The sequence below is a fragment of the Lepisosteus platostomus genome, chromosome 20 (assembly GCF_059453375.1).
Source record: "Lepisosteus platostomus isolate fLepPlt1 chromosome 20, fLepPlt1.hap1, whole genome shotgun sequence".
Lineage (NCBI taxonomy): Eukaryota > Metazoa > Chordata > Actinopteri > Semionotiformes > Lepisosteidae > Lepisosteus > Lepisosteus platostomus.
In genome coordinates, this window is record NC_142630.1 from 15,902,766 (window position 1) to 15,927,198 (window position 24,433).

General features: G+C 45.1%; 2 protein-coding genes and 2 long non-coding RNA genes across 9 annotated transcripts in view; 2 read left to right on the forward strand and 2 right to left on the reverse strand.

Moving 5' to 3' along the window:
* Nucleotides 1-9,914, forward strand: part of LOC148644617 (uncharacterized) — a 95,507-nt gene extending 85,593 nt beyond the window's left edge. Inside the window, exon 3 of the long non-coding RNA XR_015928727.1 lies at nucleotides 8,371-9,914. This is a non-coding gene — a long non-coding RNA (uncharacterized LOC148644617). The remainder of the gene's footprint in view (nucleotides 1-8,370) is intronic.
* On the reverse strand, nucleotides 1-20,779 carry cyld (cylindromatosis (turban tumor syndrome)). Of its 4 annotated transcripts, none has more exons than XM_088614143.1 (17): nucleotides 20,640-20,779; nucleotides 14,803-15,498; nucleotides 13,450-13,770; nucleotides 12,277-12,382; nucleotides 11,482-11,586; nucleotides 9,911-10,027; nucleotides 7,254-7,618; nucleotides 6,958-7,123; nucleotides 6,527-6,668; nucleotides 6,014-6,136; nucleotides 5,541-5,632; nucleotides 5,253-5,319; nucleotides 4,651-4,783; nucleotides 4,236-4,344; nucleotides 3,979-4,097; nucleotides 3,016-3,229; nucleotides 1-2,655 (listed from the first exon to the last, which is right to left on the reverse strand). In XM_088614143.1, exons 2-17 carry the CDS (start codon nucleotides 15,292-15,294, stop codon nucleotides 2,471-2,473), a joined length of 2,856 nt encoding a protein of 951 aa, XP_088470269.1. In that variant the 5' UTR covers nucleotides 15,295-15,498; nucleotides 20,640-20,779; the 3' UTR covers nucleotides 1-2,470. The 4 variants fall into 4 exon arrangements, with proteins under 4 accessions (XP_088470269.1, XP_088470268.1, XP_088470271.1 ...); XM_088614142.1 differs by having other exon boundaries at nucleotides 7,254-7,654; XM_088614145.1 differs by lacking the exon at nucleotides 9,911-10,027.
* LOC148644619 (uncharacterized) lies at nucleotides 20,695-23,356 on the forward strand. Its single transcript, XR_015928725.1, has 2 exons — nucleotides 20,695-20,835; nucleotides 22,543-23,356. It is a non-coding gene; the product is annotated as an uncharacterized LOC148644619 (long non-coding RNA).
* nod2 (nucleotide-binding oligomerization domain containing 2) overlaps nucleotides 21,902-24,433 on the reverse strand; it is an 8,950-nt gene continuing 6,418 nt past the window's right edge. For 2 of the 3 annotated variants that reach the window (XM_088614141.1, XM_088614140.1), the window contains 3 exons: nucleotides 23,984-24,067; nucleotides 22,787-22,870; nucleotides 21,902-22,375 (listed from right to left, as the gene is read on the reverse strand). In XM_088614141.1, the coding sequence (XP_088470267.1) occupies nucleotides 22,303-22,375; nucleotides 22,787-22,870; nucleotides 23,984-24,067 (241 nt within the window). In that variant the 3' untranslated portion in view covers nucleotides 21,902-22,302. Of the gene's footprint in view, nucleotides 22,376-22,786; nucleotides 22,871-23,983; nucleotides 24,068-24,433 lie in introns of those variants that run through there. The other variant, XR_015928723.1, reaches the window with a different exon arrangement.

Genomic DNA, 24,433 nt, shown 5'->3' on the forward strand with positions numbered 1-24,433 from the left:
TTTCTTTCAAAAATGGGGTTTAATTCAGTTAATGTTTAAGAACAGCACTGAGAGAGACATCTAAATTAACAGTGTACACTTAAAATTGTACAGATACACAAGACACTCCTCTGCAGCTCACCGAGAAGCTGTAAGATCACTCTGTCCCTTGTATTTACAGGTGACAAACATGATGCTACACAGTCGTTTACACAATAATCGGTTTTACAGTTACATCACATTGAAGGATGAAGGAACCCATGAAGATAATTTCAAGACAAAAGTCCTCACCACCTTACAAACATCTGCACTGCTCTCCTTCCTAACCACAGACAGCAGTTTAGGTTCTCCATAATTACTTTAAAAAGACATGGTCTGCTATATATCTATTCTTTGCCCCCTTTAGTGGGAGCTCATTTTCAAGTGTCCCTTTTTCCTATGTAAAATGCATATTTTAAATACTACACAAAAAAAAGCTGCAGACTCCCAGGATCCAAATTTACTGCATAGGCCCTCAACACTCAACAGTACGTGGACTAATGGTTCTGTAATTTATTTTCTTATGCACGTAGGGGTGTTAGCAGAGGTATCTGTGACATCACAGTGGGGAAAAACTAAATTCATAAACGAAGGTCTGCCACTATTGCAGAACACTGGTTTCCAATGTGTGCTGGAAATAGGCTGTGGTGGTTCAGGACTCATCGTCTCTGCTTTAAATGTGGCAAATAATAATCAGGACTGTGAGGCATTTCCTGTTTTCTGTGCTATACGCTCTGCTGAGGATAACCCTTCCGTTATTTTAAGGCTATATTTATCAAGGAAGAATGCACTCTGTATAATTATATTCAAGCACATTAATTAAGCCTCATACTTTGGTCTGAGTTGTTTACTTGTTTGTACTCCCTTAATATGGTATTATTGTTACCTGCTTAATTAGTTTGCAATGATAGCACCACACTAACCACTTGAATGCCAACCGTAATTTTATGCTATTTATCCCATACTGTAGATTGCCTCTTGTGGATGAGTTTTCTGTGAACAGAAATATTGTTTCAAACTTCCGTTCTTAATGAGCTTGAAATGCATTCAGAGCCATAGCACACTGCAGCAATATAAACACTTAACATGTTTATAACACATGTGGCACATATGTGTATCATAACACACATATAATAAATATCATAACCTAACACATATTGAACCTTAATTCTACATTCATGTTGTTACAAAAAAAATGACCTACATACAAATGTAAGGATCTAAAGTAACAAATATGGTAAGGGGAAAATGCTGTCTTTATATTTGGGACCAGTTAAATAGTGGAACCCCTTATTTCTTCTGGGAATAAGGTCCTAATTTCCTTTCTAAACTTTAGCTTTATCCAGCTAAACCAAGCTGGACTCTTAATTAAGAGTGGTATTAAGGAGTAAACAGAGCAGTAATGTAGATCTTGTCATAGACAATTTTCTTTTTATAAATTCCTAGTCTTTGATCTTTCATGGGCTGGCAGGTGCCCACTGTCGTCCTCGTTTGCATTTTATCTTTCTTATCATAACGTAATGGTTCAGCCCTAAAATCTGTGAACAGTGCATTGACCAAACAATCATAATATATAGATTCTGCTTCTATTAAAAAAATAGCAGGAATAAATTTCCATCTTTAAAGTTTAAATTAATTTTTGCAGTGCCGTCATCTCACTCTTACTTCATACACCTGCTTTTTAACCAATGCCCCCTCGCCCCACGGCTTGATCAGGGATAAAAAGAACATGAGCACCTCCCTCTGCTGGCTCTCCAGCTGTTCTCTCCCACACAGCTGTTCCCTGCACTCCCACCTCTGCACCACACCTGGAGTGCTCATCACTTCCATATTGCACATCGGAGGCTCACACACACCTACACTGCTACTGGAGTTAGACAAATGGGAAAAAGTCTTTATATTCTTCAGCCAATGGTTTTATTTTTTTTTTTAAAAAAAAAAGCTTCCCCACCCTCACCCTGCTGAAAACAAAGAAACAAAACAACAAAAAACACCCTTTGGAAGTGTTATCAAAAGCTTTCGATGTGGCCTTGCAGTTCGAAGTTCACACCCTGCCCAATTCGCCAGCGACCTTGTGGTGGGATGAGACCCGCCGAGAGAGCAAAGCGACGCTTACTCGTTTCCCATTAGGTCCGTTTTTTTTTTTATTCCACCAGTGCGAATACTCATTAGCCTCCTAAACATGCTTTGCTTGCAGCAGCCTGGAGTGAAGCCACTTCCTGACGCTTCCTTGAACAGATGCAGTACTGCTGCTGCTCTGCGAGACGAGAAATCTACAAATCACATTTTTTCTGTTCGCCACAGATTAAAAACACGAAAACGCCACTTGGAACAGATGCGCAGTGCACTAGGCTTGCCATCCGGGGCTTTTTGTAAGTACTTGCGAGCTGTTGCTGAGGTCAGGGCGGCGGCGCCAGTGGGGTCTGCGCGTCGCGGGCGGAAGTAGGGTGCTCTATTTGTACAGGCTCATGGTGGGGCTCTGGTACATGCACATGTAGGCATCGCATAGCAGCCTGCGCGCAAACCCCTGGATGCTCTTGGGGTCCAGAGCATGGAGCTCCTCCGGGCTCATCTTCAGGTATGCACCCACCTCTGGGCAGGGCGTCACCTGTGGGATATTGAAGCCATTCTGCCCTCCTGGGTGGAAGAGAGAGAGAGACGTTTATTGAGACCCCACAACTCCATCTAAAAAAAAAGCTTTTTCTCCCTTTATTGTCTTAGATGCTACAATCCAATTCTTAAACAGGACAGGGATTTTGCGACATTAGAAATAAGGCTGGTTACTTCTTCAGAAATTTCTAATTGACTATAAAGCTGCAACACTGATCACAGCATATGTTGTGCTTCTTAAAACAGCCTCCTCTTTCTAAACACTTCTGTATCACACCTTGTTTTTTGTTGCCTTTTTGAAGGGCTGGGAATAAAATAATGAACATAAAGCCAAATTTTTTTTTTTGCTACTGGCGTCTACAGAGCACGGATCTCGGTCACACGTACCGTCACGGTCAGCCATACTGTCGAAGAAGAGCCAAGCAGAGTCGGCGGCGCCGTACTTGACAAAGGCCACGTAGTGACTGGTCTCGATGCAGAGCACAGCAAACAGCTCCATCCTCTGCCGGGGGAAGCCCCCCTGCCGGCCCCCCTCCTGCAGCTCCTTGGGCACAGACAGCGCCCCCTGCCGGTGGGATCTGCGCCGCGGGTGGAGGTGCACCTGCCACACACGTAAACTACTGCTTACTGAACACGTCCGGCCAGGCAATGGGCATGCAGAACTGCACGACGCCTGGCACCTGCTGCCCATTCACACAGGGCAGCAAGACACCTACACTATCCTCGCCTGATCCAACTTGTATCGTTTAATCATTCAAAGCAAAAGACACATTGGTGACATTTTTTTTTAATAACAAACATTCTCTATACAAGAAACCAAACTAATATGCATTGGCTCCACAAACTCAAAATCTCTAAGAATGTCAAGTGAGGTGAGGAAAGTAGCTGAAATCCTTCAGTGCCTCAAAGCATAAAGAGCATTTGTTGTGCGAGGTTGCCACCAGGTGGGCATATCTGGTATAGCAGACTGGTATTGAAAAATACAAATTAAATATTACCCAATAATGCTAACTCGTAGGATCTCCAGCTGATGTTAAAAGTTCTACCTCAAGGTTTGGGAACCTAGTTTACCTAGGTAAACTAATGACCCTCAATATAAAGAGTACTTCTTTTTAACCCTTCTTTAAGCCTTAAGCTTCCAGTAAACAGTCACCAAGCAACTGTGAAAGTTAACTGGTGCACAACTCCAGTCCTTAAAGGATCAACCAGTGAAGATCTGTGAAACGTGTTATGCTAAGCTGGCAGTTTTATTCAGTAAGTATGCTATGAGCTCTGGTGGGTATAAAAAGCTAAAGACCCTATAGCACTCAAGACTGCAGTTCAGCATTACTGCCATAAAACCGCACTCACCTGCATGTTGCACTTCTCACAAAACTGCTTGATCTTCCCAGCTGTGATGTCAGGGTCTTCGTAGCACTCTCTGCACTCAAAGAAGGCCAGACCCCCACAGATTCGGCATTCCCGAGGAGCTGGAACACAAGATGCCCCTTCCTCTGGTCAGTGTGTCCCGTCAGCCACACCACCAAACAGACAGGCCCCGTTACAGGCCACTACACGCACCACAGCAGGTACCGACAGCAACGTCTAAGGCGGAAAATATTACTCACTGTCTTCAAGCAAATCAGTGATGTTGAGTTCCAGAGAGGGAAAGATTTTGTTGAACATCTTAAAATCTTTCCCAAACCGAGGCATCTGAATAATAAGGCAGGATGGGGCCTAGGGAGAACAGAATGTGGTAAGCAGCCCATTTATTTTGCATTTCAGATATTTAACTCCTGTTACATTTTCTTGCTGCATGGAAGCACGTGCCCTGCCCAACATGGTGACCCCAGCCAAGTGATAATAATCAAGGTGCCAAGAAATGGTTTTCAGCCATGCGCAGGTCCCAGTGCATTAATTCTTAAAGGCTGTCGCTCAGGATGAGGTCTCTTTCAAGATTAGTGCCGAGTCACTGGACCCTGCCTGAATATATAGATTTCATCTGAAGCCACAGTCACATGCAGGAAGGCGCATCTCCCTTACCTCAGCAAATTTGAGATCACTGTTAATGAAGGACCACTCCAGCAGCTGCTGGCTCGTGGGGACTCCCACCTTCTCGTTCTTTTCCATGAAGATCTGGTAGAAGTAGCAGTCCTGGACCTTCTGTCCTGCAGACCTATACACATAAAAGGCGAAAGAGGAGGAGGGCTGTACTGTTGTGTCTTTCTTATCATCTCTCACAGACACATCGTGGCAAGATGGTGCAGTGTACTGGCGTATCGCACCCTACTGTGGTTAATTCCTTTATTTTAACAAGCACGTCAAAGGAGAACACTCCCATTTCTGGGCACTGAGGGCATTTTGAGTGAAGGATGAAAAGTACATAGAGTAGCTGCCCATCCAGGATTTGAACCCACAACCCTCTAGGTCCAGAGCTCTAACAACTACTGCACGCTGCTGACAATTCCTCCGCTCTGCCATTTAACTTTTGACAGATACTGTACAAGCAAAATGTTTTGAGTTTGCATGTGATGCACATACGGAAACATTCATTCACCTACATGGATATATTTTCCCCCAAACGTTAGAAATAAAATAAGTATCCTGCAAAGTCATAGAACCGTTCACCTTTTTTCTGTACCTACCTCAATCGCAGCAAGGGGTCGACTCTTAAAATGTGATGAAACAGGATAATGAGAAATTCCTCAGGATCTGCACGGCGACAGCAAAATGTTGTGATTTTAAAAATAAATATATATATATATAAATACAATGCAGTATAAGCATTTATAGCTACTTGTTTTCTTCAGATTCGCAAATAAAAATCCGGTATCGATTTCCAGTAAAGTAAAGAAATAACGAGTTACCAACAGCTTATATAAAAGACCATTAAAATGCACTGTCACAGTGGAAACGACAGCTGTGCCACTCACCTTTCTCCTCGGACGTGAACCCAGAAGCAGCCTCCACCTTCTCCAGGATCCTCCGTAGCTTCATCACTTTAGTGGCACACACATAGCCGTGTCTGAGGACCGCCAAGGGAAGAGGAGAGTTATACCAAGCTGGTCTGTGGAAGTGCTGTCTTCCTTGTTAGTCTGCTGAAGTGTTCTCTGTGAATCAGCTGGCGTGTGGAGTGCAGGAATTTAAATGACGCGACTGTGTGATCGGTGGTGTGATATTACACAAGATGTTCTTGTTGGCAAAACTCTATTTAGCATGCCCCCATAGACCTTTACATTACAACTGGATCTGCACGTTTACTGCAAAGTTTCTAAAAAACCTTGCATGTACTTAGAAACACACCACACTAAGATTGGTTTAGTGGAGTTTAGTGGAGGCATGGCATGAGTTCCACTTGCATTGTAGAGTGTAATGCATTTGATGTTGGTCCTCCAGTAACACTCACATGCGCAGAGGGTTGACTATCTCAGTGCGCAGCAATTCCTGAGTCTCTCTGTAGTACTCCACATCACTCTTGGCCCGAGGTCTCAGCAGTACAGTGTCCAACACTGAGCTGAAGGCAAACAGGCTGTAAAGGGCAATGAAGGTGTTAACCAAGACCACGTGGTAGAACAGCAGAGCTTCAGAAGCCTCATGTGTACAGGCATAGAGCCTAACCTGAACATGCCTTCCAAAACACAGCGCCACAGCAGTGCACTCTGTGGAGGCCACTATCTGCATTGAGCCCACCATCAATACCTCATTGAGTCATTGGTTCATTGTGATCAAATAACAAGGTAATGTCATCAAGCTAATAACATTTGTTTAAAAAGGTAAAAAAACAGCTTAAAGCGACCGTAAAGCCAGTCGCATCAGGTATGCCCTACATCCACGTATGTATATATACTACACCTGTAAAATTGATCCCTACATTTTACTGCACTGCACGTCTGTCATCGTTGTCCGGCTGCATGCTCACCAGAAGAGCGTGGAGTCTAGGTAGCAGGAGTTGTAATGGCCCTGAATCCCCTTCTTCTTGCCAATCATGACCTCCAGCCCCTCGTTCTCTGTGCGAGGAGGCGTGTTCTCGTGCACCACCTCGCTCAGGTACCCTCCGAAGGCTGCAGACACATGACATCACGTCAGCAACGCCTGCTCTTTTTTCCAGAGCTCTGCTAATTCGCCTACTGCACAACACCCAGAAATAGCCTCTACGCGACTGTACGAGAGCCATTTGAATGCTGATCCGGCATGACAGTGGTAGGCCACTGATTTCAGGAATTCCTTGGAACAGCAAAGAGAACCAGCTGCAACCTGTGTGGATGGTTTGTTCCTGGTAACCAGGTATCCTTGGGGCCTGGAGTGTGGGATGGAGCTGAAGAAAGGATGGTAGCACTGGAACGTATTTACCTATGGAGTTGCAGCGCTCGATGGGGTTGGTGTTATGGGGCTGCGCTGGGAAGCGGGAGTCCGGCCTGCAGCTCTTCAGCTTGACGAACAGGGCTTTCTTGGGCGGGCAGGTGAAGTAGCGAGTCCCCTTGAAGGTGCCGTCTGTACAGCCAGGGCACTCCTCCTCCTGGGACAGAGCAACACCGTGACCAAAGAGAAGCTCAGCAGCGAGACCTGCCCGCCACCCGTTCCTCCCTCCCGTTCGGCAACCATCCCAGCGCCGAGGCTGGCGGTAGCACGATTCGAACTCTTCTCACCAGTTCTAGGCCGGCCAGGGGCTCCAGCAGTCCGGGCGGCTGCCCCACCCAGCGGATCACCCCACACAGGGGCGGGTTGTCCTTCACCTCCACCAGCGAGCCCACCTCCAGCCCGTACTGGTTGCGGAGGGGCGCCGGGACAGGCTGCAGGTCGGGCAGATCCCCCATGACCGACTGGACGGACAGGGACAGCGGGCTGTGGCTGATGCTGCCGTTGGAGCCGCTCTTCCTGTTCAGGCTGAAGGGCAGCGAGTGGAACTTGTTGTCGCCGGGCAGCGAGGGGGCGGGCGGGGCCCGCGAGGGCGGAGGGGACTGACTGAACTCGGGGGGCGCGTCCATGAGCGACTTCGCGGGGTCCCCCCCCACTGCGGAGTGACGGGCAGAAAACAAGAGACGGGCACCTTTCAGAGCCAATAGAAAAAAAAACACCAATGCCTGTATAACTGAGAACAATCTACGAGCCTTCAACAGCGTGAACACGGGATGGAGTCTGGCAAACGTCTCTATCCAGGAGACTTAGACTTTACAACACAAGCATGTTATCAATAATGGAATAGACTTTTCACATGGAACTGTAAAAAAGTCCTGACATGCAGCAGTTCCACTGAAAAAAAGTGCAGGATGCAGTATTAAACCTAAAACGATGACACGTTTTGCACTAACAGACAACAAGATGGCAATTTGGAATGCTTCAGAAAGGAAATTATATATAACCCTGACAAATGCATGAAGAACACATGCTACTGTATGCTCTCTAACATGGGCTTTGATCTATTCAAGCCGACTGTTGTAATGTGAAAAAGGCCTAAGCTAACCAGTATTATATTTTTAGTCTGATGTGGGAAGGTCAGAATGGTACCAGCATATTTATTTTTAACAACAATTTAATTATATTCTCCTCTTTTATATTTCCGTTGTGCCAAGCTCACTTTAAAAATGGAAGGAAGGGTGTCACCTAGTATAGGAGCACCAATAAATGTTTTTATAAAACATAAATATAAACATCACTGAATTCCTATTTCCTTTTAAAAGCAATTTAACCATATATTTATCTTTTCTTCCTAGTAGGCAAGTATTCTTTCAGTTTTAATTTATTTGTTTTTCCCTCTCATCACAGGCACAGGGAAGCCAATTATATTGCTTTTGCATAGCACGATGATAAACTCATGTTGCAGGTAGGAGCCAAAATTTGGAATGTTAAAAAATCCGCCACCCCTCAAGAAAGGTGTTGGGCCTGTAAGGACAAGATCAGAATAACAGTGATGCACACTTAAAGCACATACACAAGTTCAAAACGAGCATTTTTTAAATCAACACAAAGCAAAGCCTTTCCCATGATGTGAATGGACACAGAAACACAATCACACATGGAGATAGAGGAGGGGGTCAGTAGTGACAGCACAACACTCACAAAACACACTCGTAAGCACGCATGGCAGATAATCACAGGAATCGGATTCCTAAAGCCGGTCTGGCTGAACTGTTAACATTTATGACCATAGTATTTTGATATTTGAATGCAGTTTTGTTCAATTCTGTTGAGGGTAAAAGAGGGTTACTGAAAAACTCTGAAAGTGTCGGAGGGATCAGTTAGGATCAGTTCCCCCTGCTCCTTCTCTATAACACAGAGCTGCTGCTGCTACTCCAGGGTTGATATGACTGACAAGACAACTGAACCACAGGAGTTCTTTCTGCTCGTACGTCACCTTAACTGTACAGCAGCCCTTTCAGTTAGCAAACCTAACCATCCTAACACGACGCCATCTTCCAAACAGAAATCAAAGATTTTTCCCTGAATGGAATCTCTGGAGAAGAACCTCAACCTGCCCTACAGCTGCATTAGCAAAGACTTCATTTCCATCCAGAGCCTCATACCATTTTAACCCTTCAACACAAATGCTGGTATAGACCATTCTCTTCTGCACCATGTTTTCCAAGTAAATAAATACATCCCTGTAACAGCATCAGAAAAAAAACCCTAAATTAAAAAAAGGCAAAGAGACCTTTTCATCCCTACATTCACTATTTTTCCATTCTTAAAGGAAGCATTAAGAATATCTAACAGTCTTTTAAAGAATACATCCGATAATGCCTGGTAATGAACTTGTTAACTGTACAAATAGAATCCTGTCCAATTTCAAACCCCACTGAATAATTCCAGCTTTTGGCAAAAAACACAATCAGTCAACTGTTTAGTCTCAGATAAAACAAACATATAACTGTATTTACACATTCATCATTTTCCAGAACATTATTAAAAGCCTTTTGTGAGCTAATACAGACCGAAGCATGCAGTCATGCACATGGAATTCTAAACTAAATGATAACGGGGCAGTGCTGTGGACACAAGATCTTGTTAGCAGGTCATTTCTTCACATTACTGGAAATCAATACCAGATTTTTATTTGTAACTCTGAAGAAAACAAGTAGCTGTTAACACATTGTTACAAAAAGAAAAATGTTACTGCATTCCAAATAAGCTCTTACGCCTTCTATTATTCAAATAAGGAGAAGAAAGGCAGTGTATGCAACTAGACCATGAACAATTAATGCTTAACTTTAAGGTTATAGATAGTACGTGTTGGTAAAGAGTGTAAAAGCATAGCCTGCTATCAAGATAGCCTGTGCCTGAGAACCGTGCACACACTCTGTATTACCTTCATCAATGTACCATGTGCTTTTTGATTTGGATTGTGGAGGATGGTCAACAGAGCTGCCATTTAAAGTGTAATAAAATTCAGACCTGCTTCTATTTCCACTCTGGGGACCTAGTCCTGTAGATGACAAAGTTCAATAAAAAAAGAAAGTGAATAATGATATGCCCCTATTTTTTTGTTTTTTATTAAAATGAAAGCCGTACTGCATTTACAGTGCTTCCATTGGCTGTGAAAGAATACAAGTTGCATCAGTAATTTTACTGTTCTCAAGAGCATAACTCCCTCACTAGCCTGTGCATCATCACTGGTTTCATAGTCTAACAAGCAGAGGACAACAGTGAATAAAAAAAAACAGCACAAACTGATCTAACCTAAAGCCATGCTTGATGATTGCACCAGCCTCTGGGATTCATGATTGGCTCTAGAATCGGTAGGACTGAAATCTCCAGTTTCTCCTTAAAGGGATTTTCAGCCATAGTATATTGGAGGACATTGATGAGGGAAAACATTCTACATTTAGATAAAGTGCGCAAAAAAGAACACATAACGTATAATGTAACAAAGAAGAATCATTTAGCACTACTGCAATTCTCTGGCATTGGTGCATACATACCATGGTTTCAGCAATATGGCATTGAAAGATCACCTTCTCTCCTGTGCTATAGACTTGTAATGCTAAACACAGTAAGGCAAGAGCCGCGCACGCTGCCCATTCCAATAGACACCACTCAGCAGCTGGTTACAGTGGAGATCGGACATGGGAGCGCCTTGTCAATCAGCCTTCTGGATTGGACAGGAAAATGAGCACAGGCAGCAAAAGCAACACAGGCCAAGGCAGAACAGAGGGGCAGGGGCAGAGGAGAAGTAGCTTAGGGATCAGTTTTCTTTAACGGTTTAACTGCACACTTAAGAAAATTCAATATGCATTTACCCATTTTTGTAACAGTGCAATAGCCCCAACAGGCAAGATGGGACAATTGCTCCATGATCCTCTTTTGCTTGCAATTGTCCTTATGTTCTTTACACAAAGCAGCTTACGATACACTAAAACCTTTTCGTAACACATTTTTTTTTACAATAGTTCCACTTCCTTTATTCATAGATCTGTGAAGTTTAAATGCTGGCAATTTACTGCAAATCACCGCTCAATATTAAAACAGAGCCAGGTGCAGAAATCGATACATGCAGGAACACTCATACTCTTCTGCAAACACCAATCTATGGAGCATTTAAAAATATACTGTGTATATTTTTAATGGTAACAGAAAGAACATGCTTTAATTATTTATGCTAATAAGCATGGTGTAATATCGCAGAAGCAGCACATAGGCTCATATTATGTGAAATAAATAATTTATTAATGCAGCAAGTTTCACATTCGGTAGCTGCAAATGTTCAGAGAGAGGAAAGATCAGTACTGCATCATGCCCCCAGCTCTGCTACCCATATCTTGGTTATTTCATCACAAAAACCAGAAGGTCTAGCTGGAAGTTTTCTACCTTCTGTGCAGAGTTGACAGGATAACTGTTAGAATTCAGACCTTCAGCATGCTGAACGGCTTCACTCAGTACCTTTAGTCTTTGGCTTGTTTTGGCCGGAGATGGACTTGTCACTGCCCCCACCGCCTCTTGGCGCAAAGCTGTGCTTCTGCAGGCGCTGCTCCTGCATGGGGAACTCTGCAACCACGCACAGAGAAACATTACAAAGACAGCAGGGCACCACACACGCCAAACACGCAGCACACTTAATTCCTGTCAGTCAGTGAATGACTGCACTCTTTTAGCGCTCGTAAATACTAAAAGAAAAGAACGGGAAAGGTAGAGTATCTTTCAGGTGTATCGGAGCTGCACCTGAGCTCAGTAAAACTTGTGTAGTGTGAAATTTAACTACTTGCTTTTTTAAATTGGGAGACATTTCTTTTACTTCAGAAATATCAAGCTTTACTTTAAACAAACATGCATTCAAACAATCTGCGCAATAAGAAAAACTGAAAGCAAAGGAGTTGTTCTCTTTTAGTGTTTCAAGAAATGAACTGAAAAAACACCAGCCAACAATCATGGTACACAAAAGCAACACAGTAATGCATTCTACTCTGAGAAACACAGTTAAATAGAGTCTCGGTAAACATGTCACTGATGAGGACATAAAATCACCAGCAGAGATTAATTAAAAACAAGAAAAGTCGTAGCCTGACTTTCTCAAAAACAAGGCAGAAGACAAGGCTTTTCCCTATAAGGCGGAGAAGCAGCTGGACAGCTGACAAAGACAGTTCAAACAAAATAAAGCTTCATCATTGCTCAGGAATGCAGACTACTTTAGTTCTTACATTAAGTAATTAACAGAGAAAACAATAATAATATACGTACCTGGTATGACATCACTAATAGGGAGGAGAAGAGTGTGTTCCACGCTCGCAAAATCGCACAGAAGCTTCCCTTCAAAAATCCCGTCCCAGTTCCCTATAGGATTGTCCTGAAAGGGCGCAACACATCACGTTATTACTCCTGTAGCATGTCATTATCTCCCAAACAGGCACTTATATTCCTACCTCCGGATTTTTCAGGTCTGACCTCGGTCACTCCACCCAATGACAGATGGCTATGTTTTATTTTTCTCTCTTCTAATGACAGTGTGGAGGAAAAGAGCTCTTCAGCGTAATGCGTCTGTCTGGGGAGGACTGAGAGAAGAGTCCAGGCCGATTCCTGGACGGTACAGATACATCTTTAAAAGCCTTCCGTGTTATACAGCACTGTGTTCTCCACTATGAGGGCTGAAAGGAAACTGGACCCTTCTTCAGCGGCTCCAGAACTGGCAGATGTCTACTCCTGGTGATCCCCTGTGACCCAGCCCATCGGTATCTATTCTGCCACCGGGCATGGCTCTGAAAACCAGACACTGCTTTGATCCTGGCTACGAGTAAAACCACACTTCTAAAGGCCAGATGTTGTTAATACTTCATTGTTGCTTTGATTTTTTTCCCCCCTTTCATCCGCATCCAGCAGAGTCAAATAAAAATGAATTATGCTCATTTAAAACTCAGAAAAGAAAGAGAATGATCATTTCCAGATGCCGGCATAGATCACCACTGTTCATGGACAGGTTGGCAGCCTAATGCATCCAACAAAACATGTTCCCAGAGTGGTAAACCTTTACAGTGGTGCTGTTACTTAGTCTAGGTATGTCATTTACCTATCCAGGAATATCTACTGCTTTTTAAGACTGGCAGAAGATGTAACATGTAATTTAAAAAATGATGGGAGCTTTAATTTTAGCTTCATAGGTGATCACGTCATGAGCTTCTTACTGTCCTCCCACACAGCGCTTTAACTCATGCAGACGAAATGAAAGAGAGAGGTTGAAGAATTATGACCCAGATGTCAGCAGTACCATCTATCTATGGGCACAATCTTTTAATCAATCCCAGCAACACGCCAGAGGGAAGGAATGTTCTGCACTGTTTATAGGAAAATAATCTGAAAGGGACCCCAGAAAGGACCATGTGGTTTATTGTCTCCCATCATCTCCCTCCTCATTCTCACCATATCCACTCCCATGTAGTAGCCCAGGTCCTCTTTCCCAGGCAGCAGGTCACAGAAGATGACAGTGCCACGCTCTGGGCCATCCCTGGTGTGAACCAGCACCCGAGAGCTGATGCCCAGTGGCGGGTAGTCGGAGTCCAAGGGATCCACCAGGGCCACGTGGTCCGTCTCCAGATCGACGTCCTCTTCCTCCTCCTCCTCCTCGTCCTCCCACAGCTCCAGCTTGTCCACGGCCACAAAGACCCCGCACTCGTCCTCGCAGCGGAAGAGCTGCTTGCCCTGGTAGGAGCCCTCCGTGAAGCCCTGGCCACGGCCTTCCTCCTGGGCAGAGGCATGGGGAAGAGGGCTTTGATTGTTGCTCTAGTGAGTCACACTAGATCCCCGTGCGGGATGAGCAGGAGGAAGAGGATGCAACATGTGGCGAATAGGCACGCAGACCACAGGCACTCAAGAGCTGGTTTATTCACTGCAGTGAATTTGCCCCGAGGGACAATACAGCCTGTGTGTTAAAGTCACATTACATAAAGCCAAATGCCACTGTAAATGCCTGAGAAGTATGAGGCAAAATAATGGAACAGTGGTGCTACGTCCTCAAACTCATACTGGAGCACCTTCATACTGACTTTCAAAGCTAAGCGTTTTTCACTGAAAGTAACTGAAGCTTTCGGGTTTAGGGAATGAAAAGTTTCACTCAAGCTGCCTATTTGTCAATAGAAATGATGTTCTGGTGATGGCACTGCAATTGAGTGCCGATGGGTTTCACATCGTACCGGGTTCCGATTACCCAGTACATCGTGGCTTTCAAGTACATTCCTTGCGACAAAGGATGTTAACCTGTTTTACAAGAACGTTTCTCCCGGAAGTACACCGGAGGTATGGAAAGCATGGCAGAAAATGACAAAACCTTTTGTCTGTCTTTTTGGGTTCACGTTCATAACCCAGTTGCTATTTTCGTTTACAAACACAGGGGGGCTGGTTTTCCAAAACCAAACATCCTACCTCATTAACTCTTAAATCTCCATTACAACAAAGAATTAAAATGACTGCAATTAGCAAACAACGCAATTACAGCATTTACAAAATAATACGCACTTCACTGAACGCCGATTGACAGCTGGTCAGCGACACATTGGCAGACATTGAAGTTTGTGTTAACAGACCATGCGCCTCCATCACACGAAAGCCCTCTCTAATAATTCCCATGCTATGGATAGCATTGGAGATAGTTTTGCGTTATACCTAAGGAATGGAAGTATTAAAATAGATCCACATTTATCTGGGTACTCAGATCTGACAACAAATGCACGATCCCGATCAGCAGCGATAACGCTAATAAAACCAACCCCCTCTTACCAGTAGCTCCACTCCGAACCAGATTCCAGACAGGACGCTCTCTGGGATGAGGGGCCCCTTGAACCTCACCACCCCGGGCAGCCGGTCGTCCCCCGAGCGCAGCTGGACCCGGACTTTGGCGCCGCAGTCGATCTCGCGGACCCTGTCCAGACGGGGCTTGTTCCGGAACAGGCCGTAGCGCTCCTCGCAGTTGGTGATGGCGAACAGCAGCTCGGCCAGCTTCTCGTCCAGCTCCTGCACGTCCTTCTCGTCCATGCTCAGCACCACGTTGGTCTGGTCCAGGATGCGGAGGCTCCTCTTCCCCTTGGCGGTGGGCAGCGGCCGGCCCAGGCTGTTGCGCTCCACACAGGTCTGGCCGATGCTGCCCCGGGGGATCTTCAGCGTCTTCTGGGGGGGCTTCTCCAGCAGGCACTCCTGCACCACGACGTAGTAGCGCAGGTCCTCGCGGAAGCCGGCGCTGGGCTTCTCCTGACTCCACAGGCCCGAACTCATGGCGGCGAGGAGGAAACGCGGCTAGGCTTTGCGCATATTAACGCCGGGGACGCCCGCGGTGAAAGCCCAGGGGAAAGGAAATAACGACAAGACGAGAGAGCGGACAGCTCATGGGGCCGTTCCCTGGAGACACCGGTCTGCCCACATCCTTCTGCAGTCTGTCAGCATGGCTCTCGCTGACCGGAGTCCACATCCATTGGGATCCTTGGAAAGGAGGAGAGCAAACAAGGCAGCGTTACGTTGCTTTAAAAAAACATCATGTAGATCTTTAAAACATATGCCTTCCCGCTTGCTTCACTGCATTTTGTATATTAATGCAGATGGTTTGGAAAAAGTAAAAAATGACGGAAGAGACTGCTTATCTTGATGAGTGCTGAACAAAAATAATACATTAGGCTTTTACAATAAGTGATTGAAAAGCCTGAATTTTGCGACTGAAATTCTGAATAAATCATAGTCCCCAGCATTAATACTGTCTTTGTGTGAGAACATGTTACAGGATCAAGTGGGCAGGGAAGAGCTGGCAAGCCTGAAGGTTTTTATTCTAACTCTTAGCTAAATCGGATCAATACTGTTTTAATGGGACCAGTTTAAGTTTCTCTTAGATCTTTAGGTGCTGGCACTTTGCAGAGTCTGTGGTACACTGTCCTTGAGGACCAGGGGGCTGTTTAACAAAGCAGGTTTAACTAAATCAGGATTTTCTCAAGGTTGAACCCAATAATTGAAATCAGGAGTACTCCAGTTTCACAAAGGCAAACTCTGGTTTAGGTTATCCAGCTAAAGGAATTCAGGCTTAAACAATCTGACTAACTGAACCTTCACCCCACACTTCAGTAGGCACGGAGGGTTGAGTATTGAATCCTTCATCCAAGTCAGCGAAACCACAGCAAAGGAACATGCATCTTCATCCAGTGACCATGAATTATGGCTCTTTGGGGAAAACTATGAGGATAAAATCTGTTGTAACAGCGAGGAGCTACACTGTGTCCTCTGCAAAAGCCAAAGAAAATGCCAAGCAAAGAATCACCAATAAACTGAATGTGGAAGTTAATTATGAAATGCCTCAATATAATTCAAAACTATAAAAATTACACCTATGTGCAGTCCAGAGCACTTATCATATAAGAGAATGTTTAGATCAGGGTACATAGCAACAGGGAACAGAAACGACATTTAAAGTGGATAGAATTCTATGCTAATAATTCCAGCAATTTCATGAAACCCCATTTTGATGGTACTCACTAATGTATGGCCAGGAAACGTTATGAATGCACGCAGAAGCTGTTTTAGCAGAAATAGCATTTTCCCTTTTCCTCATGGCAGGACACATTGAAGCACACCAAGCTGCCAACACAGTACAACACTGCACCAGTCGGAAGGAATCTCAGCCCTATGCACATTCAGGTTTCTTTTAACTCTGAGCCACAACAAGCAGTATATGCAAGATCGTGAATATAAAGAATACCTGTCTGCTGAAACAATATCTTTCAAATCAAAATCATCAGTAAACTTTAAAGGGTTTTGACCATCTCTAAACTTTCATTCTCTCCATATAGCTCTAATGTCAACAGATTGCCTGAAGAAAAGTGACATTTTCTGCATGGGACCGGGATTGGGCAGTGAGTAAATCCCTTGTTGACATACAGTTAATCTTTGACTAGAAACAGGACACTTAATTCAAATTACTTCATGTTGTAAAACAAGCAATAAGCAAAATAAGAGTAATAAATCAGTAGACAATGTTAAGACTTGTTTGGTATTATCCAGCATACTTTTTATTCTCAGGGCATAGGTTATGACATGTCTCATTCCACTGTTAGCAGAGCAAGGTCCCTAACTGCTATCTGTTTTAAACATTACAGTCTGAATAATAAATTACAGGTAATGGGGATCACCTCCACCACCACCAATGTGCAGCCCCACCTGGATGATGTGACCAGCTATTGGTGGGGAGGAGAGCAGAGTAATGAAGCCAATTCATAGATGATTATTAGGAGGGCATGATTGGTAAGGGCCAATGGGAAATTTGGCCAGGACACCAGGGTAATACCCCTACCGTTTTCAAGAGACGCCCTGGGATTTTTAATGACCACAGAGAGGCAGGACCTCAGTTTTACATCTCATCCGAAGGAAGGTGCATTTTAACAGCATACTGTCCCCATCACTATATCGGGACATTAGGACCCACACAGACTGCAGGGTGAGCACCCCCTGCTGGCCTCTCTAACACCTCTTCCAGCAGCAACCTTAGTTTTTCCCAGGGGTCCCTCATCCAGGTGCTGGCCAGGCTCACACCTGCTTAGCTTCAGTGGGTTGCCAGTTGTGAGTTGCAGGGTGATATGGCTGCTGGCCACATGAATGCATGTATGCATTGCTCTGGAAGGTTCATCAGCTATCCTTTTTAAAAAAAATGCAGTGGAGCCTGATATGAGGTTAGTTTCTGAGCCCATAAACAATGAAACTGCAAAGTCTTAACAATGAAGATTCCTTTGGAATGTTTAGTTAAGACAATTGTGCGCAGCTGAAGAGAAAACCTTCAATAGCAACACCTAAAAAAAGACAAGGCACATCCAGGAAACAACAAGCATTATGAATAAGTACAAACAGAACCTACGAACAAGATTACTATGTTAAGTAGGTTATTTTCACAGGTTAAAAAAAAAGTATATAAAACAACAATTAGAACTAACAATTACAGAATAGCTGGTTATTTTCAGAACAGTAATTTGGAAGTGTCAGCTGTATCAAACTTGACTCTGCTGCTGTAGCTTCAGCACCATGCAGGAGATCCAGGAAGAATCCTGGCTAAGCAATCCCAACCCTATCCAATAGCAGACGGCTAATTCCACAGAACAGCCTGGGGAATTTGTGTTGTTCTCGGACTTGCCTAGAGATGGGTAGTTTGCCATGTGTCCCCACATGCTGCACTGGGTGTTCGAAATGTCAGAAAAGCAGAACAGAGGCAGGTCCTCGCGGAAGCCAGCACTGGGCTTCTCCTGACTCCACAGGCCCGAACTCATGGCGGCGAGGAGGAAACGCGACTAGGCTTTGCGCATATTAACACCGGGGACGCCTGCTCTAACCGCCCGGGAGGTAGCACTGAGAGGACTACTTCATGCCACTGGCATTACAGAGGTGTATAATAATCACATGCTCTGAAATAATGACCTCATCAGTTTAGAACTGTTTGGTATAATTTATGTTTTATTACTTAGAACAAAATTTCCCATTTTAGGGGCAAAAACACACTGATGTGCGACACCCATACAGCAGTGACAGTACAGCAGAAATGGAAAGACTGGGTGGATACTTTGTGTTGTTTAAACCCACTTAACACAACAGCACAGAGGGGCAATCTTCTTTGCACTTCAGAGAACACCTGTTGCTATATGTTGTAACCTAAAGATTCTCCATCAGAAAGCAACAATTTTCAGAATTTTCATAGGTCTTGGTTCTCTAAGAAGAACACCAAATTCAAAAATGAAGATCTAAAGTACTGCCTGTGTGATCAGCTGATCGGACAATGGATTTCCCCCATGGCCTCAGAAACTCCGAGATGAAGCCACAGAAATGTTAAAAGGGCTAACAGGGAAATTCAGACTGAACCACACACTGCAGCTGTCCCACCCACACCACACAGCCCACACTGCAACCCATCATCAACCCACACTCTGCAGCATTATCCTACACAGCTCAAAAACTGCATTAATGATATTGGTGCACTGAGCATTACACTAAAACAAGTGAAATGGGACACCTCTCATCAGCACTTTGCTGCTGCAGAGAAAACTTACTTTTTTATTTCAACAAGTAAGTAGGTTCAGTGGTGTGTTTTGATTAGGAAAAACCTGGAGCTGGAAGAACACAAAAAAGTGAGTTTTAGTAGCTGTGAATCGAATTCTCCTCCGGTGCCATTTATTTCAAATGTAATTAATCACAGGCCTGAATTCCATCGCAGGATAATCTCAGCACACGGACTGTCAAGAGATCAGGGCCCAGCATCTCACCCACTATCAGGTACAATGTACAGCAGCATTAAACATGTTGCAGTGCAGTTGGCAGACTGTCTTTGAGCGGCTGTTCTTACTGTATGAGGGATATGCTTCTCTTGGTACTGTAATCTGCCAGCACGCTCTCCTGCATCAGTCTGGCACCCACGAGAAAACAAACAAGCGCTGCTCACAGTAGATGCTGACAATCATTCTCTTACAGTGCAAAGAATGGGCCTTTCACAACACAATAAAGATCTTTTTGTTTAACACCGCGTGCTAGCTGGTACATTGTCCTGAAAATCAAGCACTGCTCTGCTTTAGGCATTTGCCTACACACCTTACAATACTAGACCAATCCCTAGAAAACAATTGCAGGGTCCTTCTAACACTCTGCATGTCCTCAGCTCAGACAGCTAGAAGAAGTGCAGTTTGCAGATATAAATGACCTGTGATCATTCTCCACCTGACAGCAGGGAAGGGTGTCGTTCAGCATTCTTCATTAGCCAAGAGTCAAAGCACGTGCCAGCAGGCTGTGACAAAATACCAGCAATGGAGTTTCAGAAGGTCAAAATGTGACGAGCCGTGCCTGAGGCCTGTGACATAGCTAGCTCCGATAGTCATGACAACAACCTCATGCTGTGTAAGTTATATAGTGACCATTATCCGATTCGTCCGGATGTCATAGGGTGGGGATGAAACAAGCGATTCCCCGTCGGAAAGAGGTCGGTTTCACTGATACTGTAAATCAGCAGTGACTGTCCTAGGCAAAGCGCGACACGTAGGGCTCGGACTTCATTAAGGAGCATTACTAGTTAACAGGCGGTACGAAATACAACAGTGACGTCATTTAAAGTAAGTCGACACGTTCCGACCCCATCCAGATAAATTCACCTCTCCCAACGCAACGCTGACCTCTGCGACATTACGTGTAACAAAGACATTCAGCTTCGGGCTTTATTCCCTCGGGAAAAACAGAGCCTTTCACAAATAACCGAGAGCCAAACCGGACTCGCCACATCAATGACAACTCGCCAGGGCATTTTTTTGACAAGCCGGCGCATCTCCGGTCGAAGTGACATCACCCCTCGCTGAGCCACTAAACGACACCAGAGAGAATGGTGTTTTTTCTTCTTTTTTTTTTTAGAGGAAGTCCTGGATAGCCGCTGTATTGAGCCGATATTATTAGCTGTCCACTGGTTACTACATTATGTTTGCCAGGGAGTGTATCCGGGAAGAGTTGAGGGTTGGAATAGGTCCCAGAAACCAAAGCTACACGATGTGCTGAGATAGTGGTGCGGGTTGTAGACAGGATCAGCGGTCCGCTTTCACGCTTTGAAGCACTTCCAGCCTTACCTTAACTTCGCTGTCACCAGCTACCTGTTCTTCAGCCGGCACGGGTTTTTTTTTTTGACTGAACTGCTGTCACCAGGATCCAAAATATTGGTCGGGGTCCGCCGACAAATTATACCGGGCTCCTGTCTTCTCGCCACAGACGCGTCCAAACACGGTGATTCTAAGAGCTCACATTCTCTCAGGGTTTCGGAGCCAGGTAAGAACGTAGCAGGGGAATAAAATAAAAGCAATCTAAAAATAGAACCCCTTTTCAGCAAAATGTGAAGATTATTTACAAGAGGAACCTGGTCGACCAACCATGCTGTCAAGTCCCTTGAACGTTCATTGGCAGTTGAGCGCCGGCTCGAAGACCTCATTGGATGGAAGACCTGTGCTTTAGTTTAGGCCCACCCACCCGAGGCGGGGATTTCCGAAGCTTGGTTGACGCGCGAGGGGGCGGGGCGCACGTTGGGTCAGAGCGGCGAGCGTGCTGATCGCGACAGTGGGCGGAGCGCGGAAGCTGCTCTTTCTCATAAGTGAGAACAGGATTTTTTACTACCGTGTGCTGCCACGGGTCATGGAAAAGTTCAGTCAATGGTACTAGTTACTAATGCATTAGTCTTTTCTTTGGTAGTCTAGGATGTTGTTACAAAGCCCTAATCAGCATTACTAATACTATTACATTATATGCTGGTGTGGTTTAGTTTTCTGTCAGGCAGGTTGATGTGGCTTGACTGAAAAAGCATGGCACTGACTCCAGTCCACTGACAGCTAAAAACAGACTTAGCCTTAGTTCCTGACAGTTCGTCCAGCACCATATTGCATTTAAGTGTCAGTCAAATTTTGAAAACATTTAAAACCAAGAAGGGAAGGCACTGCTGTAGGGAAAGGGTTACAGGAGTAACAAAAAAAGGACCAAGTCAAAACCGAGAACCTGGGCTTCTTTTAAGAAACAGCCAGACTCGCTCCTCAGATTGATTCACCACTAACCCCCCAAGCAAGCTTGAGGAACAAAGTGGCCTCTTCTCAGTTGTACCTTTGCAACTGAAACATGAATTACTCACGTGCTGTCTGTACAAACGTACTCGTGCGTTGTATAAATGTTGTTACACATGCTAAGATATTAAAGATAGTTAAGAATGCAAGATTCTGCCCTGCGATGGGCCCCGTCTTGTACACTTTGCTGGCTGGGACAGGCTCCAGCTGCCCCGGGCCCCTGACTGGGAATGAGCAGTCAGAACAGGGATGGAGGGTGGAAGAGAATATAAATTCAGGACCCCGCGTTTTACCTTGACTGGCACAGCCGCGCTTCACCCTAAGTTTATTCATCAGAAAAACGGACACACCTGCTCAGAAATATAATTCTGCTACAGAATATAAAGAACAAGCAGCTTGATAAGGAGTAGCGATGCCATAGTCTCTCGTCATCAGACATGAGGATCTGTTCTCAGCTGCCTTGTCTGGTTAAATAAAGGAGTAGTAATTTTGTTTTAAAAATTCTGACGTTTAACATAGCCCAGTGATAGCCCGGATAGTCATTGTGAGCTGGGAAAGGAAATGTTAAGATCTCCCCTTCTACAGAGTGTCTGCGTGGTCTTGGGTGGTGAAGATGTGCACTGCAATTCAGCAGGATGAGGAGGAGTGTGAGGAAGGCTGCAGGAGGATATCCTGAGTGATCTGAGCATCACAACGTCAGCCGGCTCTCCTTGTGGGCGAGTTCTTCTATGTCCTCTGCTGTCAGGTCATTTCCTCTCAGCCTTCACGGAAAGAAGAAAGATGTGCAATGAGGGGTTTATTTGAGCTACCCCTAGCAACACCTATGAGAAGACACACTTGTGCAAAGATCCAAGATCCAGTCCTAATGGTACAAATGTACCAGAGAGACGAATTAATTCATCTTTCCTCTCCCTGGCCTGCTCCCCAGTATCAAGACGATGACACAGAGGGCGCTGTCTTTCCGTCCTGGCTCGCTTCGTCACTGGCATCGTGCCCAGCGGTCGGAAAGCCGAGCGCAGGCTGTTTCCTGGCAACAAGCTGCGCCGCTCGGAACCGGGGGTGCGCTTCTCGGCTGATCTCCCCCCCGCTGCCCACGTCTGCTCCGCGGTGCCGGCCAGTGTCTCTCTCGCCGGCCGCCCCCTGCATCCGGCGGGCCGGGGAGGAAATCTTACCAGATCGCCTTGACGCTGGTGTTCTTCTCCAGCGCCGCCATCAGGCACAGCACCCCCTCTCGGGTGATGGAGTTATTGGTTAACCTCAGTGACAAAAGAGGAAAGAGCCGACATTGTGATTCTTACGCAAGAGCCTGAATGGAGCTTCGTTTGGGTTTGTTTTTAATGCTACATTTTCATTACTAGTAACACAGCACTATGCATGGCACAATAAAAGGACCTACATAATTTAAACCTGTGGTAAATTCTAAGTGTTAGTCCTTAAGTTAAAGTTTTCATGCATGTGAAATGCCATTTTGAGTACTGATCTGCTGGTACCCTTGACAAATGTCATAAAATAGTTTATATTGTCTTTATTTAGTTTTATAGGTCCGGACAACGGCTTAGGTATTGAATATCTTAAATACAAAATGTTATTAGCAAATAAGGTGTTGCTGGCAGTGTTTGAAGTTGCTTGGGTGAAGGTTCAGGAAACAATGTTCAGGGGAAAACTCAAGTGAAATTAACATACCACTAGACAGCAGAATGCAGAATTTGCGCAGAAATAAAATGCAACTTCTGTCCAAAGAACCAGAATGAATCGTTCCTGTAGCCAACAGCCTGTCCTCTGGCTGACTGCACCAGCCTCTCTCCTCATGCCTGCACTCGGGGTATCTTACAGTATCTCTCAGGCTGGTGAACAACAGGCTTTGTGCTGCTATCAGGTGGCATCCTCCTCATCTGCTGCTTAGAGCCTAAGAGACCACTCTAAACTGGTCGACTGTGCTACTAATTAACTTTTCCGCTAATTACTCGCGGTCTGAATATCGCCTCTAATACATCCAAGTCCTCTTCTGTAGATGTAAAGCCTGCAGATTTTTCAAATTACAATCTGAGGATTAATTACCAGAATTTCATAATGAGGTGGATGCACGACAGTGAGCAGTGGTGATCTTGAAATACAGAGCTCAGAACACAGTAACTCAATTTTAAATAGATGATGTCTGAAGCCAACTAAGCATGGGTATATCGTCTGGAACATACCATGGTATCCAGAGTTTGTACTACTTGTACTGGAATGGTACTGGTCCTTTTGGGACGAGATATGGTGGTTTTTGAAATGTACAGCTTTTCTTCACCCTGCAGTGATTTGGCCTACGCAGAGACCACTGGTGAACCAGAGCCTAGCTGAGCCAGTCTACAGAGAGAGGCACTCACCATAACTCCTCCAGAGTACTGCTATTCTTGATCACTGCAGTCAGCGCACGGGCTCCAGAACTGCTCACTCCATTGTCCACCAGACTGCAATCACAGCACAGCACGCGACACATCAGGATAGGTGCGGCACACATTTTTAACACCTTTCATTGACATTGCGCTGCAATCATCCTGATGTAACGGGCGGAGCGGTGGCTCTGTGGTTAAGGATCTGCGTCTGTAGCTGGAAGGCTGCCGGCTCGTATCCCGAGGAATCAACTCCGTTGGGCCCCTGAGCAAGACCCTTAACCCCCAACTGCTCCAGGGGCACTGTATAAATGGCTGACCCTGCGCTCTGACCCCAAGCTTCTCTCCCTGTCTGTGTGTCTCATGGAGAGCAAGCTGGGGTATGTGAAAAGCCGAATTCCTAATGCAAGAAATTGTATAGGGCTAATAAAGTGATGTTATGTT